This window comes from Furipterus horrens, unplaced genomic scaffold, assembly GCF_987537825.1.
Source record: "Furipterus horrens unplaced genomic scaffold, mFurHor1.1.pri manual_scaffold_11, whole genome shotgun sequence".
In the NCBI taxonomy this organism is placed as follows: domain Eukaryota; kingdom Metazoa; phylum Chordata; class Mammalia; order Chiroptera; family Furipteridae; genus Furipterus; species Furipterus horrens.
In genome coordinates this window covers 8749492-8770306 of record NW_028327181.1, presented here as the reverse complement: position 1 = coordinate 8770306, position 20815 = coordinate 8749492, and the positions used below count along the sequence as shown (strand labels likewise).

The following is a 20815-nucleotide window of genomic DNA, read 5'->3' as shown; positions in this document are numbered from 1 at the left end:
TAAATATGTGAAGACAATTGTTCATAATGGAAGAATTATTAATGGATGCTAAGTGTTAGATAAGATACATAAAAAAGGACCATGAAGCATAATTCCTCTCTGTCCCTTAAGCATCTCATTTACCTATGCACTTCATTGAATGGTTGGTTCCCTGACACTTAGATTTGGTCACTTTCAGGAACCAATATTTATTGGGTTATCTTTTATTTGGTCTGTGTTCAATCCACTTAGGAGCACCCAGAATGTCCTGGTGTCTAACTGCTGTGGATTGTAATAGGTGGCTAAGAAATCAAATGTCTTCAGCTTTGCTTTTTATACTAGAGGTGGCCCCACTGGGAAATCTGATAGTTGGAATAATTAATCAATTAAAGTTAGATTCTTAAAACAGGCTAATTATATTTATCCATTTTTATACTATAACCCAACCCTTCAGCTACCAACAATATGATAAAGAACTTTTTATTGTAATCCTTAGTTTAGCTTACCTTTCATCCTGTGTATTTTTTGTATGTTTTTATGGTTTTCCCTCACATTTTCCCCATAATCGGGAATAAATTTTTCAGTGGTAAAATTTTCAGTTTTTTTTAAAATTTGTTTAAGATACAGGAAAATCAGAGAAGACATTTTCTTATTTTGTTTTTAATTATTTGTTCAAAGACTACATTATTCAGCATTTATGAACTCTTTTAATGCATTGAAGAATATATACAGCTGAATTCTGTGTGAAGAACAATTCATCTAAGATCATATTTGTTATTTTTGCAGGCAAAGGTAGCTGCAGCAGATGAGAAGAAGTTCCAGCAACAGATCTTGGCCCAGCAGAAGAAAGACTTGACAACTTTCTTAGACAGTCAGAAGAAGCAGTATAAGATTTGTAAGGAAAAAATAAAAGAGGTAAGAGTACCAATATTTGTAGTCACTAGTTTGCCATTAGAATGGTTGGACCTTAAAATTGATTCATCTTACATTATGATCAATATGTAGTCTAACCCATCGATTCTCAAACTTTACATTAGAATCACCTGAAATGCTTATTAAAACAGATTGCTAACCTACCCCTAGATTTTCTGATTCAGTGGGTCTGAAGTGGAGCTTGAAATATGCATTTCTAACAAATTCTCAGGTGATGCTGATGCCGGTGGTCCAGGCACCACACACCAAGAACCATTTGTTTAACTCGAGCCATTCTTGCTTACTTCCAGTTCATTCTCCACACTTTGGACAGAGTGACCTTTTCAAACCATAAGTCTAGTCCTATCCCTTCATGGTTTTAACATTTACTGGCTTCCCATTGCCCATATAGATCAAAATACTAGAAGTCCCTACGTGGTCTGCTACCGACAGCCTGCCGTCCAGTCTCACCTCACCCCAGTGTGGTCCCCGCCTGCTCACCCCACCCCCACTCTGCACTGCTCCTGCCACACTGGTCACCTTTCGGTTCCTCAAATGTGTCAAGCTCTGCCCTTTTCAAAGGGGCTTTGCTCATACTGTTTCTTCCACCAGGATGCTCTCCCACCTGCACCCCAATTCTGCTGTTTATTTCTCCTCCTCCTCCTCACAAGATTTGGGATTGTTTATTAGTACCTTAACTTAAATATTGCTTCCTCGGGGAACCTTCCTGACTAAGACCAGTACCTCTGGTTTCATAATACTAGTTTTCAATCACACATTTTTTGTGATTCTTCGAGCTACTTTCCCTATTGCTGGCCAGTAAGCGATAGGTGCAGAGACTATGCTTATTTATTGGCGAGTTGCTGTTTTTGGGGTATGTGTGTGGTGTTTTTGTTTTCGCTTTTGTTGGTTTTTTTTTTTTTTTTTTTTTTTTTGCCCATAACTGATCCACAGACTTTCCTTCTCATAAGACTTAGGATCTCTTATTTGTTAACTACTAGTGTATTAAGGTTTAATAAAATTCAATACGGGGCATTGTTCTAGTATATGAAATCATTCATTTGGGCTCAGATTCTTTTTTTAAGTACAATTTTATTGATTATGCTGTTACAGCTGTCCCAATTTTTTCCCCTTTGCGCCCCCTCCAACCACTACCCCCGCTTCCCTCCAGCAATCCACCTGCTTAGTTCATGTCCATGAGTCGTGCGTGTAAGTTCTTTGACTTCTCCCTTTCCTGTACGATTCTTAACATCCCCCTATTTTGTTCCTACCAGTTATGCTTCTTAGTCCCTGCACCTTATCCCCATGTCTCCCTCTTCCCCCTCCAAGCTGATAACCCTCCAGATGATCCCCATACCTGTGATTCTGTTCCTATTCTGGTTTGCTTAGTTGGATTTTGTTTTTATTTTTTAGATTCAGTTGTTGATACTTGTGAGTTTGTTGTCATTTTACTGTTCATAGTTTTGCTCTTCTTTTTTTTTTCTTAAATAAGTCCCTTCAACATTTCATGTAATAATGGTTTGGTGATGATGAAGTCCTTTAGCTTAAGCGGCAAAAATCTGTCATTTCTTCCACAACACCACCCCACCAAGCCAGACGTAATGGGGATTTATCTTCCCGGTGCTGGAACCCTGGGCTGTGTGGTCTGGCCTGTGGCCGGAATCGCCCGCTCCCAGGGTGTCCCTCCCAATTTGTATCCATCACACGTGAATGTGGAACCATCTGTTTCTCCTGCACAGACACTTGTCCGAGCCACACCGCCTCTTCGCCTGCCTCCATGACTCTGCCCCTCCTACCCGTCTGGATGAATGTGGCTTCTTTAAATCCTTGGTTGTTGGACGTTCATATATCTTGATTTTCTTATGGTTCTGGTTGTTACTTGTTTTTGAGATCTGGTTGTAATTCTGTGCTTGCGCGAGGAGGCGAAGCGTGTCTACCTGTGCCTCCATCTTTACCAGAAGCTGGGCTCAGATTCTAAGTTAGCAATATGGGACTTAGCAAGGTTCCTCTCCCTTTCTTTTTTCAGTAGGAAGAGAAAGCATGTATTTGGGGGTGGGGCCTCGGGACCTTTTGCCCCACCCAGGCAAGCTGCTCATAATTGATGGGCCTGACAGAAAGTTGTATTTGCTCCACACAGCTTGAGGGGAAGAATTTCTGACACCAATAGGTCAAGAAAACCAAACTGTAATGAAAAATAGCCCAACTAAGAGGGTTCACACACTCTCCGTTTTCTCTTAGTTACTGCTTGAGCCTAATTACTACATGACAATAGGATGTTGTTTCTGGATCACAGAGATAACCTTAATTTTTCACTAAGAAATTTTGAGATTTTCTCAGCTGCAAATGCATTCTTACTTCTAATGCCCTGTGCTTACTCATGCCCTGGAGGCCGTACAGTAGGACTACAGCCACCATTTCGAGCTTTTATAATACTCAAGTATTGGGAGATTGTGGGAACTCCACCCTTAGAAGGATCTCCCAAGAACAGCATCCAAGAGTTCCCACTCAGTCTTCAGGCAAAAGGCTATTTTTGGTTCACCATTCTCAAACTGAGCAGAAGAGACTACAGGCCTAAACTTATAAGTCTTTCAACACACTCATGAAAGAAAACAAGCCTAAACCCAATTTGAGATAGCCTCAGTGAGCCCTTCTGTGCAAAGCTAATATTACTCCTTATGAAGTAAAGCTAAGTTCATACTATTTAAGGGGGCATATATATTTAGTATTGGTATACTTAAAGGTTTGTCCTTGAAATGACAAAATAATCTCCATTATTCCCACTCTTGATAGATAACACGGCCACGGATAATACAGAATGATGGATGGTCCAAAAATAATTTATTCTTGATTTTGGAGTGAATTTTTATGATCATATTTGAATTTGGGTGTGCAGTATATTGGTTAATGCCAAATCTAGTAGTGAAGTCGAGGCATCAAGAAATTAGTCACCCCACCTCCCTACTGTGCTCCCAGCTTACTCCGTGCTGGAAACAGCTCATGCTCTCATTGATTCTAATATTTCACTCAGTACTTCATTGGAACAGAAAAGTTGATTTACAAGGGTTTCTTGACTAAATACAAAAATAATCAAAATAGTATGTGATATCTGCATCACAAAACATTAAATAAAATAGGTGTCAGCCCCAGGTGGTGTGCTCAGTGGGTTGAGCTCCAGCCTGTGAGCCAAAAGGTCACTGGTTCAATTCCCAGTCAGGGCACATGCCTGCGTTGGGGGCATGCAAGAGGCAACCAGTCGATGTTTCTCTCGCACATCGATGTTTCTCTCTCTCTTTCTCCCTCCCTTCCCCTCTCTCTAAAAATAATAATAAAAATACAATATTTTTTAAAATATAGGTGTTAGTAATTAAAGGAGATTTCACTGAGTGAATAGTTAACCAAACATTATAGGCCCAGCTTGTCCACAGGAACAGTATGAACAAAGAAGAGTACAGTGTGCTTTACCTAAAAGCGGTCATCTTACTTTCCTCATAGATCAACAGCTGTTCTGATTCACTGCTCTCTTCCCTTTACCCATATGGGCAGTTGTGGATTTTGTCTTTTCGAAAATATAGGTGGTTTATAATCCCAAATAAAGACTGTCTTTTTTTTCTAAAATTCAAAGGAGTGACATTTGCAGTTACCTCCTGTCTTTAAAATCTGTCTACTTCTCTTTGTCTTTTTGCCTTCTCCTTTGTCCAGGCTGCTATCATCTCTCACCTGGACCTTTGCACTAGCCTCCCAGCTGTCCCCCTGGGCACACTCTTCACCTTCCTTATTCTGTTTTCCACATGGCAGCCAGTATCTGTTTGAAATGCACCTTATTATTATGATATCCCCTTCCATATAAAATCCATTTCTCCTGTCCTAAAGATCAGTGTCCTTAACTTGGCCTGTAGGGCTCTACTAGTCCTGTCCTGTCCAGCCTTGTCTCATGTGACACTCCACCACACCTGGCCTTTCAGTCCTTTGAGCATATATACCAAGTTTCAACTGACCAACCCTAAGCGTTTTGCATATGAGGTTTCCTCTACCTAGAGTATTCTTCCCTTTCCTTTTGGATGGTTAACCCTTCGAGTGCCATGCGTAATTGCTAAAATTCGTGTGAGAAATGCCAGGCTATTTTGCTGAGAAATGCAGAGTTTATGAAAAATGCCTATAAAAACATTATTATTCATAATAATTTGCTGAAAATTTCACGATGTATAATAAATGCACTCTTCTTTTGTAAGCAGTGTTCTTTGACACAATTGAGAAAAAAATTTGTTGCATTAAAATTATTTTATTAAATTATTTTAGAAAAAATAAATTCTTTCCTTCAATATGGCCTTTGAAGTACAATATATGGCATAATATAAAACCTATTATTATAATTTGGAAAACACATAGCAACATGGATAACAAGCAAGAAGTATGCCAAATATTGCATAAATTTTTGAAAAGAAAATAAAAACTTCATAACATACAAAAAAAATGAACACAAACGGCATTCACACTAGAGACATGTATCAATAGATACCAACAGTTTATAAACAAAATGCTAACACTATACTGTGAAGCAATGAAAATATCCTTTAGCAAAAGCTTCCTTATCATGCACGCTGCATAGAGTTTCGATGATTATTGCAAATATAAATGAGATTAAAAGGAACATTTAAAATATAAGTAAAACTTATAACAGAATTAATATGTTAGTATTTGAACAAGCATAAAAATTTGAAATGTGGATCAACATGAGAAAAAGTTACATCAATATATAACCTGAGGCACAAAAAAAGAAAAAGAACAAAACATAAAATACAAATTATTCCATTGTTATTTACATTTATGGCCATCGACAAAAGAGTCACTGGGAGCCACGCTGGCACTTGAGGGAAAATTTGTCAGCATCGCTCCCAGTGACATTGGCACTCAAAGGGTTAATGCCTATGGCTTTTCAAATTTTAGCTTTGTTGTTACCAGTATTTTCTGTTAAACATTCTTGTAGAACCAAGAACTCACCTCCAAAGTAGTTACCACAATACTTTTAGTTCATTTATAATGGTCCTCTGATTAGTGTTTTACTCTAGACTAAAAAGGCCCGTGATGGTAAATACCATGTTCTTTTATTCGCCATTGTATCCTTACGCCTTGCACAGAACCTGTCACATAATCGGAACTCAGTAAATGTGTATTTGATTGACAAGGGGAACAAATCCTGTCTGAGAGTTGAGAAGTCAGAGAACTAGAAACTAACAAGTCTCCCTCTCACTTAATATTCAACTAATTGAATTTTTAAAATTTTGCGGGCAGGGGGTGCAGCACCAAGCCTTAATCCACAATTACAGTAAACTATTACAGTTCCTTTGACTGATGAAACCGGCATGGGTTCTCCCCCCCCCCCTCTTTTTTTGTGAAGGAGATGAATGAGGATCATAGCACACCCAAGAAAGAAAAGCAAGAGCGGATATCCAAGCATAAAGAGAACTTGCAGCACACGCAGGCCGAAGAGGAAGCCCACCTTCTCACGCAGCAGAGACTGTACTACGACAAAAACTGTCGTTTCTTCAAGCGGAAGATAATGATCAAGCGGCACGAGGTGGAGCAGCAGAACATTCGGGAGGTATTTATGTTTCTAACTATTGTCATTAACTTATGGGACAACAAGCCTTGTGAGGAGCATGACCATGTCTGTTTTGTCCATTCCTATACGCTTGGCCATTAGAGTCTTTTAAGTGCGGGGCCTGACACAGTATTAGGTATACGAGAAGCCAGGGAATGAATTTACCACTGACAGGAGAAAGCCCATTTACAGAACAAAAATTGATTAACTTTGTCCAAATAAATGTGATAGTGTTTTAGCGAACACTCATAAGCCAAATCATGCAGTGGAGAATAAAAAGAAGTAGAATAACTAGCTTGCTTTTCAAAGACTTGTGTTTTTGTGACTCCACCACAAACACTTAAAAAACAATACAGTGCTCTACAGTTAAATTCATTCATTCAGTCGTCCAGCACTTACCGAGTGCCTCCTTTGTGCCAGGCCCTGTGCTAGACACCGGAGCTTCCAAGAAGCTGTACTCCTCTTCTCGATAGCCCCATGCCTAAGCGGGGAAACAGACATGTAACAGACTAATTACAATAGAATACATTAGGTACAATAAAATAGACACACAAAGTATCATGGGCATATAGTAATGAAAGGGCTTGTATGATTCAGTGATTGATGAGGTGGTCAGTGTTCTGGGTGTGGGGCATGCAACGTCAGAACAAGAAGAGTTGGCAGCGGAATTTGGGGGGCCTTTTTGTTAAGCCAAGGCATTTAGATTTTAGTCTGAAGGCAGTTGCATGGCCATCAGAGGCTTTTAAACAAGAGAGTGATGACAAGTTGTCTTTATTTTGAAGGATTAATGGATCGGTGTGAGGGTAGGCTGGTGTGGTGAGAAGTCAAGTACAGTGAGGTCAGCTAGATGCTCTTTCTCCAGTTCCACCTGGAAGGGGCAATGAGGGTAGAGAGAAATTAGATTTTTTTTACCCCGATACTGTAAGATTCATATACATTTTTGGAAATTAGATCTGAGTGACATTTCTGAAGTAGAACTGGTATGAGAATTTCAGAAGAGGGAGTAGTCAAAAATGACTTCAAAGTTTGTAATTTGGGGAAACTGGATGAATGTGATGTATTTCACTGAGATGAGGAATAGAGAATGTGAATCAGTTGCAGATACAAAGTTCAATAGGAAATTACTGTAACCTGGAATAATCAGAGAAAGAGAAGCCTCACAAATGAGCTAGCACATTGGTAAGAACACCAAGTTTGGTAAAACCCAGTGTTCCTCTGCCTGAGGGAAACAAGCACTCCAAGTACATTTAATGGGAATGTGCATTGATGTAACTTTTTAGAGAGCAGTATTCAAATGGGAAGGCAACAGGGTGATGCAAACTCAAGTTTATTAACCACGTTTAATTAAGGACCAGGCTCAGACTCTTTGTCTGTGTTATCTCATCTTATCGGAAGGGGGAGAAACTGCCAAACGTTTCTGAACCAGTCAGTGATCCAGTCAAAGTTTTACGTCAGAGAGATCAGCCCAATTTGGTGGCCACACACAGAGTGTGAATTCTCGGGGTGGGGGTGGGGGATGATTCTTGTAGGGGAGGAGTCTTAGAGATTACAACATTTGGAGGCCGTCTGAGGGGCCACAGTACATAAACAGATACACAGTATATCTGTGGTATTAACATTTCAGGGGTGGAGGTGGTCGGGGGAGGGGGAAATCTACAAGGCCTCCTGATGGGGACAGTAAAGGAGGGGAAAGGCTGAGAAACACTGGATTATTGGGAAGAAAGAAAAGGCAAAGAAGTTAGGTGGTAGAAAAAAGGGCACAAACAAAGACGGTGGCATAGCTACCCAAAGAACGGTGGGTTTGAAGCATATTTTTTAGTATAAAAGAAGCAGGACTTGGCATATGATAAGACATGAGAGCAAAGAAGAAGGTAGAATCAAAGTTATTTCTGGTGTTTGAGACCTGGGGAAATGCAGATTTGGGCAGAAACAGAGAAGCTTAGAGAGAGGTGTTGATAAGAAACCAACTAATTCAGTACTAGACATGCTGAGTTTCTTGGAAGACAAAAATCCAAATGAAAAACTCCAATAGCCAGTTGGAAATAACATGTTTTGGACTTTTCATCTGGCAATTATTATTATTATTCTAATAGCACATATTTAGAAGAAGTCTGAGGCTAAGGGGACGTTAATGCCCATAGTTCTATGAGGATATTTTTCTTAAGAGTCTAGATTTTCTTTTGTTTGCTCTTATTCCAGAGCCTTTTCCATGAAAATGTTTAGTTTTTCTTTCTGTTTACAAAATTAATCAAAAAACATTGAAAAAAGACGAATATAGAAAAATACAACACTGAGTAGTGAAAGTTCTTGATACTCCCATCCCATCCAGTCTCTACCCTGAGATAGTCACCATTAATTTGGCACACATATTTCCATATTTCCTGGCGTTTTCTCGGTACTTATGAAGGAGAACTCCCCCCAAAAACAACAGGATTATCTTTTGGAGGGCAGGCACCTTGTAGTACAAGCTGCCCCTGCTAGGTGAGTGTTCTAGGAACCCATCTGCATCAGTGTACCAGCTGGTGTTGTTGTGAGAGGCTGCGTTCAGCTTCAGGGAACTTGTGTTCAAGGCTCTTTCAGCGCACTTGCCCATTTCAGGATGGGTGATTTACAAGTGCACCTGCCCACGCCGCACTGAGTATGCAGCAGTTTTTGACCAAAAACAGCATGACCCCTGTGCCCCACATCCTCCGTATTCATCACATCTTGCCCTGAGCGACTTTTTTTTGTTTGTTTCCCGGATGAAAAAAGTTCTCAAAGGAAAACGTTTTGCCAATGTGGAAAAGGTGAAACAAACAAACAAAAAAAGCAGAAGCACTAAAAAGCATTGAAATCAATGAGTTCAAGAATTGTTTTGAGCAGGGGAAAGAAATGTCTTCATAGACATATTGCATCAAATGGAGAGTACTTTGAAGGTGACTGAAGTTTAAACCTGTAAGAATAAATACATAATTATTAATAAATTAATTCTAGGTTGTTAGGGCCCCCCTCTATATAGACATACGTACAGCTTATATATTATACAGAACTTTAACTTTACAAAATAAGGTTGCATTAGTGGTTTATTTGATTTGTAAGCAATAGAAACAAACGGGCTGACTTAGTTTGAAGAGGAATTTATTGGAAGGTTAACAGGATAGATGACAGAGCTGAAGAATCACCCTGGAAAAGGTGAAGAATGAAGCTGGAAAAGCAACTTCCGTGATCTAGAGAGCAAGAACCAAGGGACGTTGTTCAGGGCACACCCTTCTGAATGTGTCTCCTCCAGCTATGTTTAATTTCTGTGTCATTGCTGCTGACGATTCAGATTGCTAGGAGGGATAGAACTTGATTGAGTAATGGGTGCTTACTCCCTTAACTCCTGATTCCAGAAAGGGTGGAGTAGTTTCTTGGAAAAAGAAAAACCTGTTAACAAAAAGGAGGAGAAAGGGATACTGAACCTACAACAAAAAAACCAGATGCCTACCATACTGTTTTATAACTTTTTTTCATTTACTATCTGGGACATACAGCTCTGCCTTGTTCTTTTTAGTATTTTTGGCTATAAGATTTTTTATTTAATAACATGCTTCTCAGCGACTATTTTGTTGAAGTTTTACAGTATTACTAACAATGCTATGGAGAACAACTTTGGATAAAGATCTTTTTACATATATGCAAGTATTATATAGGATATATTCTCACAAGTGAAAGTTCTGGGTCAGAGTATACACATCTAGATTTTTAATAGATATTACCAAATTGACCACTAAAAGGGTTTATACTCCCACCAACAAGGAGAAACTGTTGCCTGTATCTTTGCTAAAATTGAGTATTAGCAATCCTCTAATTAATAAAAAACGTTTTTAAAAGATCAGCATAGACTAGGTTGAGCCTCTTCTGGTATCATCACTGCGCACAGATGCCCACTGTATTCTAAGCAATTGTGAAAGTAAGAAAGCATGAAATGTCTTACGCTTGAACATCTCCATTTAAACGCCTGAATTTTAGTTCTTACTCAACCTCAGTGGGCACGGGGACAAAAATTTTGACTTGAAGGACATCAGTTGCGTTTAAAGAAGTTAATAGCCCTTCCACTGCAACTTAACTAGAATGAATGGGTCCCAGTTGGGAAGGGTTTGCTAGAGGACACACCCTGGGTCCACATCTTACACAGGAGGTAGGTTCGTGTGAAGTCTGGTGATGTGCTCAGGGGCCGTGGTATATGAAAATACCCGCATTTCAATACTAAGTTCACACTCCGCTCGGCGAGATGCTGAAATCGTGTGAAGTCTCCCATCTCACACCCCTGGCCAGGGCATACGTGCACTGAGTACACCGAGGGGCAGAATTACCTGCACCGTTGCACCTGTTTTTGTTTCTTCCTCAGCTCACTCTGTTGAGTTTGTATAAGCCAAAGGTACACATGATGTGGCTCTGCCATCAATTATGTCATCTGTACAGCTGAAGTAACCATTGCAGGGTGTCTAGCTAGAGGAGAGGAATTTTTCAGAATAGTGTAAAACATAAAACAAAAATGTAAGCCTTCACCACGCCATCTTTTCATGGAAAATATTGAAAATCTAAAAACATGAGTTTTAGCCTCATTTCTGCAATTCCGAAGTTCCTTACTGTCATATATAAAAGGGGTAAATGCCTACAGTCTTACCCCCACATAGGGCTGCAACTAGGACTAAAATATCTGAAGTCATTTTTGAAACTTGAAAGCACATTTCGCATTATTATGTAGGCAGAGCACTTGGCTCCTAATAAGCTGAGTAATATTTTTCTCCATGGTTTAAAATATTATAGGCAGTTTACCAACTGACATCTTCGCATCTCAGATGTAGGAATTAAAAAAAGGTAAAGGGAACAACCTATTATTATAATAGAAAAGCCATTTTAGTATCATGTTTCTTCACTTTTCTAACAGTTTATAAAAACTAGTTTTAAGACACTCACTTCTGAATACAGAAAAATAATAATGACATGTTTATGTCATTCTGAAGCGTTTTCTCGTGGTCTTTCGTTTAGTCTTCACAAGAATGGTAGTTTGCGGTGGAAAAGCTATCCTCACTTTACACCTGTGGAAACCAAAACGTGGATTAAGAGACTTGCCCACAGCCATGTATGAGTCAATGGAAGAGCTGAAACTGACTCACACTCTGAATATTTTTCCATTGATTCTCAGACTTTAGTATATGTCAGAATTAGCTGGGTGGTACCAGGTAGTTCTGATGGACAACATCCTGCAGCATTCCATTAAATTTAAAAATAAGCATTTGATTTCTTCTGAAAGTATTGTTTGCTTTGATCTTTTAATTTTTCCCCCATGAGGTTCAGAGCTCTGGGCAGCTCAGTCACAATTTGGACTTCTCAGTTTAGGAAAATGTGAAATGTATAAACGCCCAATATTGAGAGGCCTGGTACTCAAAGGTTCAAAAGGACATAGTTATGTAGGAACAGGACATTTATCCATTTCAAGGGCTTTCCTTGGCTTTCTCTTCTTGGTCATTGGACTGGAGGGACTAGCTTTAGTCTCTTGAAAGGGCTCGCTGTCCTTCAGTGCCACCTAGGGGCCAGTTAGTGATTTTTTAAAAAGAAGACATTTGATGGCTGAGGTAGAGGAAAAGCAAAGCAAGGAAAAGAAAAATGCAAGATTGAGGGAGATGCTCTGGGGTATTTTATTCCTTAAAACAAATGTAAATTGCACTTCTGATATTTCCCCACTAGAAAATACCTTCATGGGGGGGGGTGTACTTGTTCACTGCTCTATCCCTGATTCCTACAACAATCCTGGCACATAAGGGGTGCTCAACAAGGACTTGTTGAGTACAGAAATGAATGATTAATGACTTTGCTTCAGTAATAGATGCTGTGCTGATTAAAGGACTTCTCTTCAAATGGATAGAAGGCCCAAGTATACAAGATATTCTCATCTACACCAATATACAAATGTTACGGATAATTATATGAAAATAGATGACTTGCATTTTTCTTCCATAGTGGATCCCATAGAGAAAAGAGGCACCTGTTGTCCTAATTTAATGCTCAGCTCAAGAACTTTCCCCTTTCGTCGGTTTTTTTAACTAGTAGTAATTATCACCCTTTTCAGAAATCTTACAGCGTAAAATCTTTACCTCTTTTACAGCACTTAATATATACTTCCAACCTTTCTCTGTCTTTTTTAAACTTATACGTAAAACATATTTCCCTGTATTAATTAAGGTTCTTTGTTTGCATGTTCCTAAAATTTATTTGAGCCAGCTTAAGCCAAAAGCAGGGACTTTGCTACAGAAATACAGGAATGTTTCATAAAACCCAACTGCAATAATACAGCTGGACCTACAGGAGTGCTTAGAACCAGTCAGGAACTTGGACATCAATATATTCCCCGCACTTCTCTCTTTTTTCGTTTTTGCTCTGAAGCCCAGCTTTCCTTTAATCACCTCACTTCATTGCAGCGGACGGCGACCACATATGTAGCTTTTACATGACCCTCTATTCTGGATGTCTGTAAAGACTAACTGTCTCTGAATCCCAATTCCAATTTCTAGTAGAGAAAAAAGTAAATTGATTCATTCAGCTGTGAGCTAAGCATATACTTCAGTACATGTCTGTTACAGTTCCCTAATAGAGTGTCAGCTAGTTGAGGACAAAGTCATGGCTTAGTAAACATTTTTAAAACCCCAGGTTTTTAATACAATGCCATTCAGGAAACATTCTTGAACTGGTGAATGAAAACGATGTTGTTCAACGACCCCTCCCCCCTTTTTTTCCGGTTTCCTCTCTTTTGCTGCTTCAACAAAAGAGAAAGACATGAGTAAAACTGGAAAGAGCAGAATTATTAGAACTAGAAATGATCAAACAGACTATAATGGACAAGATGAAAGGGGAAAGATCTCTGCTTTTCCTCAGCATGCCGTGAACTCTGAGATTTTAAAAAATAGGTAATTGGCCTACTTCTGAAGCATACAAAAAAAAACGGTATTTTCCCATAAGAACATTGCAGACATTATCAGTTTGCTTCAGCGAGTCTCAGCTCTGATTGTCTTTTACAATTACCTGGGGACCCTAAAAATATTGATGTCATGGTCCCACCTCAGACAATTATCTGAATTTCACATTGTGGGAAAAAGTCATCTTACGTTTTACAAGCTTCCTCACGTGATTTCAGTGGGCAGCCGGGGTGGAGAACCACTGGTTTAACGGAAGAAACATTTATTCAGACCTGTGCCTAACACACCATCTCATTAAGGGTCCCAGCAACGCTGTGAGGTAAGAAGGGCTCAGAGAGAATTACAAGGGTAGCTCAGTACTCATCGTCGGCTTCAGAACTCGTCAAATATGGTACTTACTGCATTTTGACGAGAAAAACTATTTCCCCACTCGGCGCTTGCTCGCCTCTCATTGCAGTTGCTAGAACGCCTGTCAGTCACAACACCACCTCACAAGAGAAGATGCTTCATCAATCATCACTTGCTCACCACTCATTGAAATGAATTAATGACGAGTACCGAGGTACCACTGTAGTCCCATTTTATAGATAGAGTAATCGTGATGGCTGTGAAGTTGCCCATCTTGTAAAAATCGTGGACCCACATAGAGAACCTAAATCTCTAGGAATCGTTGATCTAATCTCCACAGGTTATGCTGCCAAATACTAGTGGGCTTAATTGAGGGGGTTAATAGTGCCATTCCTTGTCATCCCTCAGTTGGGACTTCCATCCAGTCCGTCCCCATTCATTTCTCTCCTGCTTATCTCCTGTTCCTGCACGCAGGAACTAAATAAGAAGAGGACCCAGAAGGAGATGGAGCACGCCATGCTTATCCGGCACGATGAGTCCACCCGAGAGCTCGAGTACAGGCAGCTGCACACGTTACAGAAGCTGCGCATGGATCTGATCCGTCTACAGCACCAGACTGAACTGGAAAACCAGCTGGAGTACAATAAGAGGCGAGAACGGGAGCTGCACAGAAAGCATGTCATGGAACTTCGGCAACAGCCAAAAAACTTAAAGGTGAGAGGACATTGAGGCGTTTCCCTGTCTGTGCTGCCAGAGTTGAACTGAATCAGGGGTTCCTCCATGTGGATGATTGTCAGTCACCTGGGTAATTCTTCCCAGTTACAAACTTCTGGGCCCTACACGTACTGAATGAGACTCTTCAGATGTGAAGCACAAGAATCTGTGTATAATAGACTCCTGAAGAGCCGCTGCTGGACAAGCTGGTTTGATAGTCTTTATATGAGATGATGTCTCCCTTTTTCTTTATGTCCATTATGCAATTTCTCTGACCCCTTCATGACCTGCCCTCTTAAAAATGTAATGTATGGACCAGCAACATAAAACCAGGAAATGAGAAAGTTACCTGGCAGGTATAGGGCAGATAAATTTCATGCCATACCAGTCATGTGATTGGTAGTAACCCTCACTACCTTGAATGCTACTGTATTGAGAAAGACACTAAAGCCACATCCAAGCTTTTAAGAAAGAGTATGATTTATTAGTGACATCTGTCATGGGCATGGGGATCCCGAATGAACCTAGATGTGCCGGGCACTTATTACCCCTGCACTAGAGATATGGTGCTCCTCTGGCCCTCACGGCCTCCAAATCACTTTAGCTGACTCCTAAATGAACAATATGCACTATATGGACTAAACTATTATCCTGTGTCAAGGGACACACTGTCAGTATTGGCATAGATATAAGGCCAAACTCCATCTCTCTGGCCATGATCCTCTTTAGCCAAACCCTAACCTGTCTGACGACCCTCGTAATCACAGCCCCTCCAGGTATTCATGAAATGTACATGTGACAGTGAGGCAACCTGATGGAATGCCTTTGGACTGAGAACACGCCCACCTTCTCCTTGCCAAAATGCATATTTGAAATTGCTTCATCCAAATGCAACCTTTTAATGGAAGGGGGCTAACTAAAATCAGTTTTCCTTTTTATTTATGCTCAAATGTAATGGGATTCCCAAGGAGACACAGAGCAGTGAGAGCTGGCTTTATACATTGCCATTCTTTATCCCACTTGGAAATTGGCTGGGGGGGGGGGTGGTAAAACAACAAACAATAGAAGACACTTAATATCTTGAGTAGGAAACTACTAAAATAATGAGCAACCTTTTAGCTAACTGAGCTTCACAGTCTGTGGGCTTCATAGTATGCCACAATCTGCTTAGAGTTGTGGTCCCCTTGTAACAATTCATATTCTTAATCCAGTCAGAAATACAGAATCACTTCTATTTATTTAATATAAACCCAAAAGTATTGGTAGAGTTAACTCCTGTCTATGTCATATGTATTATTTTCATTATTATTGACCAGTAATGTGGGTCACTGCACCAAAAGACAGATGGTCCCAGCAACTGTATTGTGTCATTACAATGGACACCTTTCTGTATTTACTGATGTGTCTTTATTTTCTTTTTGTCACTATTTCACACAGGCCATGGAAATGCAAATTAAAAAACAGTTTCAGGACACTTGCAAAGTACAGACCAAACAGTATAAAGCACTCAAGAATCACCAGTTGGAAGTTACTCCAAAGAATGAGCACAAAACAATCTTAAAGACACTGAAAGACGAGCAGACGAGAAAACTTGCCATTTTGGCAGAGCAGTATGAACAGAGTATAAATGAAATGATGGCCTCTCAAGCGGTAAGTGTTAGGTTCGGTGCCACAGCCTCAAGAGCTTTGGGAATCAAGAAAACTCAAGATCCGGCCTTTTGTTCCCAAGATGATTCTTGCACACATTTAGGATATTGGTGTTTTTCTGCCCAGAGAACTGAGGAAATGACGACGCTGAATAAAGCGACGCCGATGCGGATACTTGCTGGAGTGTGTCTTGTGAGCTGGAACTCAAGGAATACCATGCTAAATCAGACTTGTGGCACATAGGGCCTTTGAGGGCGAGACGTGCTAGACACCGCATATAATATCATATTTTCATTCGTCAAAGAGTGCCCAACTAATGTCGCACATGAATGAATAAGACACACAGACACATTCATTCAATAAACTTTTCCTAAGCATCCATGCTCAGCACTGCTGGGCTCAGAGGTAGTATGGTGAGGTAGGGAGACAACAGTTGGTCCCTGTCCTCACGCTTTAGTCAGTCAAGCAAGAAGGTCAGATAATTAAGCAATAAAAATAAAGCCTAATAAGTGCTTTGAAGTGGGAGCATCAGGGGCTGTGGAGGTTAAGTAGGAACAACTGATCTAGTCTAGGGAAAGCTTCCCAGCAAAAGCCAAGAAGCTTGAAGAAACTCACTTAAGTAGACAGGTTCTGTGGAAAGGAACCTACACAGGCAGAGGTCCAAAAAAGTTGGAAAGTGTGTGTTTGGGGACTGAAAGAACTTTGGCATGGGCCCAAATTTTGAAAAGGAGGATTATGGGAGCCCAAAATAGGTCATAAAGGTCTTGGAAAGCCTGGTAATCTGTGGAAGAGTTCACAAGGAGATAAGTCTTAAAGACCAAGAGTTTGCCAAACACACAGAAAGGGGATAGTTATTACTGGCAGAGAATACTGTGTACTATAACTGTATGCAAAGATTCAAAACCCTGAAAGAGGATGGCACATTTAAGGAACAATGGGTCATTGATAAAGCAGGAGTATAAAGAGAAGAAGGTGGATGGTCAGGAGTCAGATCCTCAAAGGCCAGGCGTTTGGATGTTATTTATTGTAGACGCAATGGAGAGCTCCTGAAGCCTGTTTTAAGAAGGAAAGTGACAGGATCAGATTTGTGTTATAGAAAGATACTGGCAGTAATATGGCAAATATAGGTAAAGAGACCTATTAGGAAACTATTGTAGTAGTCCGAGAAAAAAAAGGAATAAAGGCCTGAACTAAGAGAGAACATTCTAATGGAGATGGTGAGGAAGGAGGAGGATTTGAGAAACATTTAGGAAGTAGAAATATTTAAGAGACAGAACTTAGCGACCATTTGGAAGATAGGTTTGGTAACAGTGAAATGGGTCATCATTCTACCAAGATAAATAAAAAGAGGGGTGAGTTTGAATGCCTGGTAGATAATTGGCTAAGTTGTGGACATGTTACCTGAGCTACATGAGTATTCTAGAGAAGTACAGAGATGGAAATCTATAGTTCAAGATAGTGTCAGGATTAAAGACAAAAAATCAGGTGTCGTTGTATGGCAGCAGTGGCAGCTTTATGAATACATGAGATCTTCTAGGGACAGGAGATAGTATCACATAGACGGAGGGGACAAAGGACAGAGTTGTGGACACCACTGTGTGAGGGCTGAGGAGTAGACCAAAGAAGATGAATAATCAGCAACATGGGACGGTAACCAGAGAGAGCATGTCACAGAAACCAGAACAAAAGTTGCTAGTTGATGATTTCAGATGTTGGAAAGAGACCAATTGGACCTAGCAGTGGATTTGTCCATTGATTGTCACAATCTGGAGTGGTGAGAATTGAAGGCGTTTTAATGCGTTGAAAAAGTTATTATTGAAATAGAAACTGGAAGTGAGATTGCTTCTCCCAGGTATTCATCAGTGAAGGAAAGGAGAAAGCAAACTATAACTAGAGGAAGAGACAGTTAAAGGAGGTCTTCTGTTCACTGGGAAAGCTAGTAAACATGTCGTTAGGCTGAGGACAGGAGTCAGTGTATTCGTTCATTCATTTAGCCAATAAGTATATATTGAGTGTCTATATTGTGCCCTAGGCATCCTGGGATACTATGGTGTATAAGATAGTCATCAGTCACGTCTTCATGGAATTTATAGAAAAGTGGAGGGAACATACATTGAAAAAGTCTACTTGTGGTAATGGCAGAGCAAGTGCGGTGTGTTAGCAGTAAACAAGGAGAGCTTGGCTGGTCTGGAGAGTCAGGAAATTGTCTCCCAGGCATGGTGATTATTTAAGTTGAAGCGTCGGGAGCACATTCCAGGGAAAAGTAACTGCATTTGTAAAGATGGGAAAGACAGTGTACTTTTCTAGAACTCAAAGAAGCCCATTATGTTTGGTATGTAGAGAACAAGGAAGAGATGAAATGAGATTAAGACTGAAGGGTAAACAGGCCAAATTGTGTAGGGGCTTGCAAACATCCTTAAGAATTTTTATCTTTATCTTAAAAGCAATAGCAAGCCATTGACGAATACTAAGGAGGGGACTGACGTCAGATTTGCATTTTTGACCGATCACTGGTGACGTGTGGAGAGTCGCCTGAGAGATGGCAAGAGCAGATATAAGGAGAGGGACAGATAAAAAGATATAGGCACGAGGGAGTGGTGGCAAGGCCAGAGAGGGGGCAGCTGAGATAAAGGAGAAGTGACTACATTTGAGAGCTAGGCAGGGGATGGAACTGAAAGCATTTAGTAACAGATTGCATGTGGAGAGTGAGGTATGAAGGATGATTCCCAGTGTCTAGTTTGAACAAAACAAGAGATGGTGGTACCATTTACCTCTATGGGTAAAAATAAATAAAAGGGAAGTGTAGCAGATTGGGGAAGTGAAAAAGGAAGGATGATTAATATTGGTCAAAGTTGAGCTTGAAGGCCTGGGAAATATCCAGGCCAAGATGTCTCTGGTAGACTGGAGCAGCAGCCAGGACCCCAGGGGAGAAGTCTGAAACAGAGGTACAGATGTGGGCGCTAGTTGCACATAAGTGGTAATTGAAGCTTTTGAAATAAATGAGATTCCTTAGGAAGTGAGATTAGAGGAAGAACAAAGCCCTGAGAAAATCCCATTATTTAATGATCCAGTAAGGTAGGGAGCAGCTGGGAAAGGAAAGGAAGGGACAAAAAACCAAGAGGTGTGGTGTCTCAGCAGACAAGAGGAAGATTTCAGGAAGAAAGGGGCAATCCGCATTATCAGATGCTTCTTGGGAAGTCAACTAAGATGAAGACCCCTTCAAGGTGGTTGTCACTGACCTTAATGTGAGCAAATAAGTAGAGGAGTAGGATCAGAAGGAGGGGGGGAAGGTGGGACCTGCAGAGAGGGCCTGAAGGTAAGGAGAAGGGGAGAGAGTTGATAGGAACATGAATGATAGGATTTTTGTTTTGTTCACCTGTGTATTCTCGGCATCTGCCTCAATGCCTGGCATACAAGTGCTCCATGAACATTTGTTGTAGAAGGTGGGAGATGATGGGTTAGGAATGTAGGTTCATGGTTGCCCTTGAATAAAAAGAGAGAGATACCCTTTCCTCTGATGCAGGAAGGAGATAAAAGTATATATGATCATTACAGTTGTCCTTTCCTGAAACTGCTTGTCATGTGTCAGGCACTGTTCTAGTATTTTCTAAGTGTTATTTCATTTTTGTGAAACCCCTTTGAAGTTGTTACTATTTTAACCCCAATTTACCTACAAGGAAACTAAGGTTTATTGAAGTAAAGCTGCTTGCTTAGGGCAGAAGTTGGCAAACTTTCTGTAAAGGAGCAGATAGTAAATATTTTAGGCTTTGAAGAACGCAGGGGTCTCTGTCACAACTGCTCAAATCTGTTATTGTAGTATTGTACAAAAACAGCCATAGACAGTGCATAACTGAAGGCGCATGTCTGTGTTCCAATAAAACTTTATTTGCAGAAATAGGCAGCAAAACAGATTTAGCTCTAGAGCTATAGTGTGCCCGCTCCTGACTTGGGGTGCACACGACTAACTGGAGACGGAACTAGGATTTGAACCTACGTTCAGGGGAGCCTATAAAGCTGTATGGTTGGCCACTACTACTTTATGCTGCCTCTATCACATCCTTTTTCTTCAGTTTAATCCATGTTATGAAACAGACATGACATTTACCTCTACTTTTATTTATAAAACTTTTTAATGGGTTTTGTATGTGCAGCTTTTGGGGGATCAATACCGAATGCTGGAATATCCTCTGATTTCTGGACTGGCACTTCTGGAGACTCAGAGCTGGCACCAAATAACGTAGTTCCTGTCATTAATAATAGAATGCCAGAAATAAGAGGAGATGGAGTTGTTTCAGTGGTCTAGACTGCCCATAGGATGAGCCTCTCACCCACTTGGCCAGGGCTTAAAGCAATTAATGCAGACAAGTAGAAATGAACAGACTTCCATTCCCTTTACTGGTAAGGAAGCTCCCATATCAGGAGGAAACTGAGAACAGTCTCACTGGGAGCCAGTAAGCCCTTTGGCATTTATCTGTAAGGCTGTTCCTGCTGCAGATTGACTGTTCATTGTGTCTAGTATTTCTTCTGCCTTCATTTCTCACTGGGAAAATGAGAAGAGAGAGTCCTCTTTAGTGAGTTTCAGTGAAAGCTGGTTAAGCTTAATTATTGGAAAGCACCTTGGAAATATGATTAAATTATATTTTATTGATTTGCTATAGGACAATTCTCCAAAAGTACT

General features: G+C 40.4%; 1 protein-coding gene across 1 annotated transcript in view; it reads left to right on the top strand.

The window, feature by feature from the left end:
- TAOK3 (TAO kinase 3) overlaps positions 1-20815 on the top strand; it is a 136060-nt gene that overhangs the window by 112338 nt on the left and 2907 nt on the right. The window contains exons 16-19 of the mRNA XM_090257380.1: positions 766-894; positions 6287-6490; positions 14251-14490; positions 15928-16140. Coding sequence (XP_090113506.1) covers positions 766-894; positions 6287-6490; positions 14251-14490; positions 15928-16140 — 786 coding nt within the window. The remainder of the gene's footprint in view (positions 1-765; positions 895-6286; positions 6491-14250; positions 14491-15927; positions 16141-20815) is intronic.